Consider the following 10,132-nt stretch of genomic DNA (forward strand, 5'->3'; position numbering starts at 1 on the left):
GGGGGGGCGGAGGATCTCTCTTGTCGCCTCGACAGCGCGAGTCGTTAGTTGCGAGCGAACGCGGCGCCTGTTAATGAATAATAATTGATGGCCGCGACACAGGACGACGGCATTCGGTAGAAAAGATCGTTTTCCGTGGCCGCGACCTCGCCTCTGCCGTAGCGGATTATGGCGCGCAACGAGAATGGGAGGGGATGGTCGAGCAAGGACTCGCGTTAAGAAAAATAAAAGGAAATGGGATGACGACGAGCGTCTCCTTGCGCTACGAATTGCCACGGTCGCTGCCGACGTCGTCGCTTTGCGTCATTGCGCTAATCCGTGGTCCATCTGCGCGCGTATGCGTGCGTGCGTGCGTGCGTGCGGTAGTCCCATTTGATAGAGAATTCAAGAACGAAAGGGAAAACGGAAAAAAATGGAACCCCTAGGAATTTTCTATCTAGAAAATATCCATCTGTTTCTTTTTCCCCCTCCAATCGACTACCGGAGAATGCATCTCCTGGACAGAGAAAGATACAGAGAGCGAGAGAGCGAGAGAGCTAGAGAGTCTCGAGTGAGGGGGGAGGGGGGTGAAAGAACGATGAGTAGAGAGAAAGGATTGCCAAGGAAGAGGCGGCAGCAGCAGTTTCATCGATTTCGCGTGCATTGGGGTGTTGTAGGTGGGCGATATGGGGAGACCAAGAGACCAGGAGGGGGGACCAAGAAGGGGGGAGGGAGATGTGGGTGGCGGGAAGGCCATGCGAGAGAAAAAGGGCGGGTTGGAGTGAGGGGGGTTGTGGTGATGGTTGTGGTAGTAGTAGTAGTTGTAGTAGTAGCAGTGGTGGTGGTGGTGGTGGAGGTGGTGGAGGTGGTGGTGGTGGTGGTCGTAGTGGTGAATAGAGAACAAGGTGGGAGCGGACCGAGCACGACCTCAACTACGAGTGCGACAACGCTTACGACGTAGAGGACGACGACGATGTAGACGACGACGACGTAGACGACAACTACGACCACGACGGGACGATAATAGTAATGACGATAATGATAATAACTAAGTCTACCACTATGACCATGAGTACAACTATCGCTACGTCTATGACCACGATTATAACGATAACGATAACGTCAACAACGACAACGACAATAACAACAACGACAACGACGTCGACAATGACGTCGATAACTATGACGGTGACTAGAAGGAAGAACATTGGATAGGTGTAGAGGCTCATCTCGGGCACGTACGGCGGCGTCTCGGCGAGGACGATGCCAAGGCCCGTAAGTGGGTCAAGAAAGATCGGCCTCGACGTCCAAGATCAGCGCGCGCCGCACGTCCCCTTTTGCTCTTACGAAAGAATGATGTAGAAAAGTAAGCGAACCGACTGAGCGACGCTCAGGACTTACCTTGTCCGAGGGGATGTTTCGCGAATTCATCGTTGTGATACCCGGGCGAGAGGGCGCCTACTCGGGGTAGGCTCCGCGGCTCGGGCTCTCCAACACGGGCGGGCGTCTACGCACACACGCGCGACTCCTCTTCCTCACCTATGCCTCCTCTCTTCCCTCTCACTCGCTCCAGCGGCCGAGCTGGAAAAGTCCTTTCGGTCTTTCCTCTTCTTTGTATCTCTTGCTCGCCTACACTCGCACACACCACGTTCTCCTCTCCTTTCTCGCTCACGTCTGGAGCGCCGTCCCTTCGACTTTTCTCGCTTTACACTCGCGCACCAACCGCTAGACGACCCTCTTCGTCCTCGCCGTCCTCACGGTCGGTCGGTCGGTCGTCCTCCTCGTGGCGAGGCGCGCGACCTCGCGGGCGGCCCACAGCACTGGCCGCACGACGCCACGAAAAACACTCTCGGGAAAGCTTCGGATATGCACGTATGTACGTGTGTAGGTTGTTTTTCCCCCTTGTGTTTGTTGCGTGCGTGCGCGTCGTGCGTGTGTATGATTGTGTGAGTTAACTGTGTTCTCTCACTCACTCACTCACTCTCTCTCTCTCTCTCTCTCTCTCTCTCTTTTTCACTCCGGTTCCTCGAGCTACGCGCGCCTACGACGACGGCGCGAGCCAGAGGGCCGAAGAGAGACGGCACGCACTCGCGGCGAGATACGTACGAAGGATGCGCGCGCGCGAGAGAGAAAGAGCGCGCGATCGAGAGCCTGCGCTAGGGGCCGAGGGGGGCTCGAGACGGGAGTGCGATAGATGGAGGGAGAGCGAGAGAGAGCGAGTCTCAGAGGAGGGCTCGGCCGTGGGGCCACGGCGGTTGCTGCATCGCGACGTTTGGTGCCTCGCTCTCTCTCTCTCTCTTCCTGGATTATCGGTGGCCACCCGCTGGTGCAGCTCTCCACTCGCGCAAATCCTCGACGATAGGACGTCGGGACGGACCCTTATCGATAACTCTCGCCGCCTCTCTCACGGCCTCTCTCGATTTCGATCCGCCTGTATCCTTCGACAAGACCTGGCACCGCCTGCCTTGGTGGGGCTCCTACTCTCCTCCTTCGGCTCAAGCTCCAAAATTCAAGCGCGGCTACGGCGCTCGTCTCCGCAGCAGCCGAGCGACATGTTCCCCGTGGGGGAGGCGGCGTATGCCGCTGCGATCCACGACAGCTCCTCGCGGACGTCTCTTGAGGTCACGATCCGGAGTGGAAGGCGCGGACGGACGGGAGGCCGAAGGGTCTCCACGAGTCCGGCGCGCGACACTATGAACGAAGCGACCGCAGCCAAACAACGCGTAAAATGGCGATCAGAGACGGGCGCGCGCGCGCGCTCGCGGCCACCGCACAACGACAACACTACTGCCGCCGCCGCCGCTGCTGCTGTTTCTGCTGTTGCTGCTGCTGCTGTCGCTGCTGCTGCTGCTGCTGCTGCCACCGCTGCTGCTGCCACCGCCGTCGCCGCCGCCGTCGCCACCGCCACAACCACCGCCGCCACCGCCGCTGCCGCTGCCGTCGCCACCGCCACCACCACCACTACCACCACCACCACCACCACCACCACCACCACCACTGCCACCACGCATGCACGCGCCCCTGCGACTGTGCTGGCCCTGGCCTCTCGGCGTTATTCCGCCTTCCTGACTACGCGCTCCGAATCACTAGCGGGAGATATTTCACGTGACTCTGCTCTCTCGACCGCCTCTTTCTGGCTACGCTACTCGCGGGTTCCTGCGCTCGCCGGACCGACCGAGCTGCGGAATAAGCTGGACTCGAGACTCCCCACGTCCCCCGTCCATCCCTCCTAGCCGTCGCTTCTCCCACCCTGATGAGTTAAAGCACAAGCACCTGCGCGCCCTCGTGTACGCCCACGCGATCTGCTTTATCCCTCAGCGGTTTCGCGGAGGAGCGTTACCGGCGGCCGGTACCGCGAACCCTGTGCGACTGGAGTAGCGCACGTGCGCTTAATTGTCTACGCTTCGCACTGCCATCCGACCTTAACTGTATCCTCGGCTTTTGCGGCCAAGTGGCCCTGCGTATGATCGTTGCAGCCATCGCGGAAGCCTGCCATCATGTCACGACTAATTGTAAAAAATTTACCAAAAAACGTTAAGTACCGAACATTTATTATTTATTATCCGTGCGGCTTAAAAGGGCCTGAAGAATTCTGAAGTTCATTATTTTGTTTTTAGGTTACCGAGAAGAGGTTGAAGCAGTTGTTCAGCGAGAAAGGGCTTGTTACGGATCTGCAGCTTAAATACACCGAAGATGGCAAGTTTCGGAGATTTGCTTTTGTCGGTTTTAAAAGCAAGGATCAAGCGGACGAAGCGCTCCGTTTCTTTAATAATAGTTGCATCGATACCTCCAGAATTACATTGGAATACTGCTCTGGGCTTGGTAGGTTGAATTTGTTCTTCACACGTTGTGTAAAATGACAGATCTGATCTATTTGACAAGCTCATTTTAACATCTACTTAGGTGACGCGTCGAAGCCCAAGTCATGGAGTAAATATGCCCAAGACAGTAACGCTCATATGAAGAATAACCAAGTTGCTGAGAATTTGGCCGAGGATGAGAAAGCAAAGAAGAAATCTAAGAATGTGAAAACTAGAGATGATGAGAAAAAGATTGATGGAACGAAAAAATCAAGCATGGACGGCTTTGTGACAAATGAAAAGAAGAATAAGAGCAAAAATAAGGATGTCAAGGATAATGAAATAAAAGAAATTTTTAAAAAAGTAAGTTTTGTTTTTAGGTGAAGTTCAGGATTGCTTGTAGTTGTGGTAATTTGAATTGTATTTTATTTCTAACAGCATACTGACGATCCAATGTTTAGGGAATTTATGGAATGTCGCATGAAAGGAGATTCCAATGTTTGGCAAAATGATGTACTGCTCCCTTTGTGTGAAAACGAGGTAACCTCAAATGTTGCTGATAGCGACGCGAATGAGAGCGAATTGACCGATAACGAGAATTCTAATACCATGCCCATAGCTAATAAAGATATTACGGACAAAGAATACATGGAAGCGTTAAAAAAGAAATCCAATGTTGAAAAAAGTGTGAACATTGAAAAAACAAAGAGAAATTATGGACCTCACAAGTTTTTTACTGTCAAAATACAAGGGCTTGCTTATAATCATAAAAAGAAAGATATTAAACAATTTTTCAAAGGCTTCAAAGCTAAATCGATAAGAGTGCCGAGTAAAATTAAAGGCATAGCTTATGTAGGTTTTGAAACTGAGAAGCAAATGAAAATGGCTCTTAATAAAAATAAAAGCTTTTTAGGTAAGATATTTTGGCTAATATAATTAAAAGAATCTTTTATGTAGGTATTATAGTACTGGTATTTTAGACGGTAAGCGGCTGTGTGTCAGTAAATATGAAAGAATCGAGGATGTTAAAAAAGACGTAACAAAGTCATCAAACTTGAGATGGAAGCAACAGGAGGAAACTCTTAAAAGCGAAGAAAGCGTAGCCGAATCGGGAAGAATTTTTCTAAGAAATTTAACTTATACGATGAACGAGACAGATATTAAAAATCTATTTGAAAAATATGGTTGGTCCTATGAATTTATAATTATTATTCGTTTATCGTACCATTAATCTTGGCAGTCCTTATTTTCAACTACAATTTTAAATTAAAGGTCCACTGACTGAGGTAAATCTTCCAATCGATAAGATTACGAGAAAACCAAAAGGATTTGGTACTGTAACATTTATGATGCCTGAACATGCGGTTAAAGCCTACACAGAACTCGACGGTACAGTCCAGGATGGTCGAATGCTCCATCTTCTACCAGCCAAATCAAAAACGACGCCACAGGACTTACTTCTACAAGGTGTAAATCCGTGTATTTATTTATATATTTAATTTATCACAATTTTCCTCTCTTAACACTAATAACATTTTTAGATGGGCTTAGCTATAAACAAAGGAAACAGCTGCAAGATAAAGTGAACGCTGGGTCTTCGCATAACTGGAATACTCTCTTTTTAGGGCACAATGCCGTTGCGGATGCAATAGCAACCACTTACAATACTACAAAAGAAAATGTATTCACTTAATCATACATTATAAACGAAACAATGAATAATTAATAGAATATTTTCTATTTAATGTAGGTGCTTCAAGATAGTAGTAACGGCACTAGTATGGCTGTACGTCTAGCTTTAGGTGAAACACAACTGGTACTGGAAACACAAAAGTTTTTGGAAGACAACGGCGTTTACTTGAATGCATTTAACCAGGTATATTAGCTAAACATAAAGAATTTTATGTGGAACTAAATTCTCGACATTTTTTAGCCACCGAATAAGAGATCGAAAACTGTAATACTTGTTAAAAATTTACCTGTTGGGACCCACATAAAGGAAATAAGGGAACTGTTTTCTGTGTATGGAGAGCTTGGTAGATTAGTCCTGCCTCCGACAGGGGTTACAGGTAAAAAGCAAAAGCTAATGTAAAACAGAAATTCGACATTCCATTATCATATACTTTCATTGTAGCTCTCGTCGAGTTTGTTGAACCATCGGAAGCTCGAAAAGCTTTTACAAAATTAGCTTATTCAAAATTCAAACATTTACCTTTATATCTGGAATGGGCACCGGATGATAGTTTCACATCTGCACAAGCAAAACGTTCGATAGATGAAGCATCAAAAGAAAATAAAGAAACGAATAATACTGAAGATGATAAATCTAAGGAAGAATTAATTGCGGATGACAGTAAAGAAAGTGAAAAAGATAATAATAAAGATGATGATAAGAACGAAGAAGAAGATGAGGACGAGGATGAACCAGAGCCTGATACTACTCTTTTCATAAAAAATTTAAATTTCACCACAACAGACGAGCAATTACAAAAGGTACAATTACCATAACGTCAAGAGTATTTTATTAACTTTTAATATTTTCTATTTTACAGTATTTCTCAAAATGTGGCCCCTTGCATTATGCAAATATCAGTATGAAAAAAGATCCCAATAATCCCGGTAAAAAACTATCAATGGGTTACGGATTTGTAAGATACAAATTAAAAGTAGACGCGGAACGAGCTTTGAAGGAATTACAAATGCGCTCGTTAGACGGAAAATCTCTTGAACTTAAACGCTCCGAGAGAACATTGCAGTCAGTTAAATTATATATAAAGTATAAGCTCAACTATTATGAATAATTATTAACTTATTTCTCTAATGACCTTTAGGACCGACGTAAAAACTACGAGAAAATCGACTAAAATTACAGAACAAACGGGAACGAAAATTCTTATAAGAAATATACCATTTCAAGCGAATGCTGATGAAGTTAAGGATTTGTTTAAGTAAGTATATATATCGTCAACTTAATAACAATTATTGTAACTGATCTCTAACAAAAATATTTCAACTATTTTAGGGCTTTTGGAGAACTGAAGGCTATGAGATTGCCAAAGAAAATGGTTGGCGATGAGAAACACAGAGGTTTTGGTTTCGCTGAATTTTATACGAAAAAAGATGCAAAGGTAAACAAAAATGTTTATACATTTTATTAAAATAAAATACAATTAAGTACATGTTTGTTTTTATTATTATTATTATTATTATTATTATTATTATTATTATTATTGTAGAGAGCCTTCAAAGCATTATGCCAAAGTACTCATTTATACGGGCGTCGATTAGTGTTAGAATGGGCTCAAAAGCATGAAGACATTGAGGAACTTAGAAAACGTACCGCAAAACACTTTCACGAAGGTAATTTAATAATTATAAACTCATTAAAATATTTAAATTTCGTTATAAATTTATTGTACTATTGTTTTAGAGCAAACCAGTGAGAGAAGTAAAAAAGCAACTTTGGATCCTGAATCTGTTGGTTTAGAAGTTGTGTAGTACTGTAGTAAATATCTACAGTATGTAAATATATTATATAAAACTTGAACAAAACGATATCAATTATTAATATATATTTCCTATAATTTAGAATAGAATTTAATTTAGTTAAATGTATAATGTAAAAATATTCTTTAAGTGATTGTAATTTATGGCAATGACAAAAACATATTTTCACCATTACTCTAATAAAGTAATGTCAACAAAATTATAAATTACAAATAGTTTTTATATTTATAAATCTACTTTTTCTTTTATTGTAAAAAAAACAAAATTTTTATTGTACATATTAGTAAACCAAGAAGTTGCATTAAATGTAATTACAGCAAAATTTTAGAAAATAATAGAAGAAAAGAGACTATTTGAACTGCTTGAATTTTATACTCATAATTATTAATATAATTTTAGAAGTTAATAATAGTAATTACATTATTATTTGGATCAATATTATTCAATTTAAAATCATAAATGAAATCATCAAAATTATATTAAAATTATATTATCTATTATTGAAATTTGAAAAATTAATTATATAAATGGGATAGAAAAACACATGATTATTAAAATTTATTTATTTAACGAATTAACATCTTATTAATCCATTTATGTGAATTAATATACAGTACACATATCTGGATTTTCATGTAAAATAAATAAACTACTAAAATATGATTCAAACTTTATTTTCTAATATATAAATTAATATTGAATAAATAAAAAAACATTATATTAATGTAAAATATCAAATAAAAAAATTAAACTTTCAGAAAGGTGAGGAAAAATAAAGTAAAAAGAAATCAATTCATAATGAAAATAAATATATATATATATATATATGCGTGCGTGCGTGGGTACGTGTTTTAATCAATATAACAGAAAGAAACGGAAACTCAAATAGCAATCTGAAATTTCTAATTAGTCAGCTTAATTAATAATAATATACACAGAAAACCAATCGAAAATTTAATGAAATAAATATTATAAACCAAAATAATTGCAACACAAAATTACAAATTGTTAATTTAAATGAATTACTATATTACATTAATAATAGTAGTAGTTAAGTATGAAATAAGGGCATAAAAATTACTTGTATTCCGTAAGCGGAAATAAAAGATTTATACTTTATTTTGTACAATAAAATGTTATAACTTAATGAAAGAAGCTTAAAAAGATTTTTTTATTAGCATTAATTATTACATCATTTTATGTATGCCAAATATTTGAAATATTACAACGGTCCTTCCACTCTTAGCTAATACACGATTTTTGTCTTATATTTATTTTCCTATTAAAAGAATACCTTCAATATAAAATGTTGTTATTTAAAGAGAATTTTAATGCTATAAATATTGCATTACATTGCTATAAATTAATTGGAACCTTGTAATATAAAATATGAAACTTAAAACAGACTAATGATAAAGTTCTTTTTCATCTTTTGTAAAGAAACGTAATTTTTAATCATTTTGTAAATAAATAGTGTATACACACACACACACACACACACACATATATATGTTTTTATATTTTTATTCCTAAATTTGAACTGTAATCCCTGTATATTCTTGTATTAACTGGAAGTTCAATTTTACCACAAACACATTTTTTATTTAATCTAATTTCGTCTTCAAACGTTTAAACAGTATTATTATTTAATTTTTATGTGACTAATGAAATTCATCGTTTCTATTAAGAAATTAGACAGCGACATTTTCTCCGCCCATATTTTAAATTCTTCTTTTTTCAAATTCATATTTTGAAAATCATAATTTTTTCAAAATCCATAGTTTGGAATTATTCTATTTAGTAATTACTCGATGATTTAAACATTATTATTAGTATTAATATAGTAATAATATATCAAATATAAATTAATCGATATAATTTTCACATCAATATTGTCCTCTAAAGGTTATGGGCTAGTTGGCGAATGTAAATCTAAGTGATAAAGGATCCTTTATCGTTTAAACGGCATTGAAAAATTCTTAAAAAATTATGTTTGTAGAATTATCAAAAAGGGTTTAATTAATTATGCGTAATTTTGATTTAGATAAAGCTTATTGCATATTTATTATCCAAAATCAATTTGGATATAACATAATCTTTTACTTGACTTATTTGCATGGAAAAGTAATTTTTAATTACAATTAATCTTAGATATCCTGTTTGTACCAATGATTACTATATAATATGTTGGTCTCAAAATTCACAAATTTAAATATGAATTCATTTAATTACGAATACGTAATTTCCTAGTTGTAATGACGTTACACATATATTTATTTACATTTTTATTATAAAATTAAGACCAATGTGGTATTTTGTTAATATTACAATTATAAAAAATAGTATGAATTCAACTCTTGTTTGTTTATTACAGATAAAATTTGAAAGTAGATGCTTTACGTATCGATGCCATTATTAGATTATTGATTCGTTACAAAAACTTCATACACCAATTGTATGGATTGTATAGATATAAAATTGTAATCTAAATCTAATATAATTTTCTTATTTATTATCAATCTGAATAAATAACGACGATTCTCAATCGATCGTTTGAAATGAAAAAATATTTCTGCAATAAAGATTTATTTTCAGCACGATAATATGCTGAACTCCCCTCGTTAGGCATATTCGAAGATATAACGAAGATTTATAGGAAAAGCAATGTAGGAGCAAAGTTTTTGTCTCGATTACTTTGCTCTGTAATCACTGAATTACATTTCACCTGGTACAGTAAATAAAAAATATAGTTATATATATATATATATATATATATATATATATATATATGTGTGTATAACTGTATTTGTTTATGTACAATATACTCATTATATTTATTGTTTTTT

General features: G+C 38.9%; 2 protein-coding genes across 3 annotated transcripts in view; one reads left to right on the plus strand and one right to left on the minus strand.

Moving 5' to 3' along the window:
- The window catches only part of UBL3 (ubiquitin like 3), a 46,576-nt gene extending 44,954 nt beyond the window's left edge, over nt 1-1,622 (minus strand). For both annotated transcript variants that reach the window (XM_011502454.1, XM_011502455.1), the window contains exon 1: nt 1,381-1,622. In XM_011502454.1, coding sequence (XP_011500756.1) covers nt 1,381-1,410 — 30 coding nt within the window. In that variant the 5' untranslated portion in view covers nt 1,411-1,622. The remainder of the gene's footprint in view (nt 1-1,380) is intronic.
- Nucleotides 1,623-2,978: 1,356 nt separating this feature from the next.
- On the plus strand, nt 2,979-7,346 carry LOC105364522 (probable RNA-binding protein 19). The gene is made up of 15 exons (XM_011502456.1): nt 2,979-3,512; nt 3,597-3,801; nt 3,883-4,142; nt 4,218-4,692; nt 4,760-4,963; nt 5,052-5,246; nt 5,321-5,460; nt 5,530-5,655; nt 5,713-5,848; nt 5,914-6,272; nt 6,332-6,534; nt 6,611-6,727; nt 6,802-6,907; nt 7,016-7,139; nt 7,210-7,346. Exons 1-15 carry the CDS (start codon nt 3,477-3,479, stop codon nt 7,275-7,277), a joined length of 2,754 nt encoding a protein of 917 aa, XP_011500758.1. The 5' UTR covers nt 2,979-3,476; the 3' UTR covers nt 7,278-7,346.
- The last annotated feature ends 2,786 nt before the right edge of the window (nt 7,347-10,132 follow it).

Source organism: Ceratosolen solmsi, unplaced genomic scaffold (assembly GCF_000503995.2).
Source record: "Ceratosolen solmsi marchali unplaced genomic scaffold, CerSol_1.0 scaffold39, whole genome shotgun sequence".
Lineage (NCBI taxonomy): Eukaryota > Metazoa > Arthropoda > Insecta > Hymenoptera > Agaonidae > Ceratosolen > Ceratosolen solmsi.

Excerpts from the sequence above, each read along its gene's own strand:
- LOC105364522 (XM_011502456.1), top strand. The coding sequence starts at position 3,477 with ATGTCACGACTAATTGTAAAAAATTTACCAAAAAAC. Across the intron at positions 4,693-4,759 it reads TAAAAATAAAAGCTTTTTAG|ACGGTAAGCGGCTGTGTGTC; the intron begins GTAAGATATTTT and ends CTGGTATTTTAG. Across the intron at positions 6,908-7,015 it reads ATACGAAAAAAGATGCAAAG|AGAGCCTTCAAAGCATTATG; the intron begins GTAAACAAAAAT and ends TTATTATTGTAG.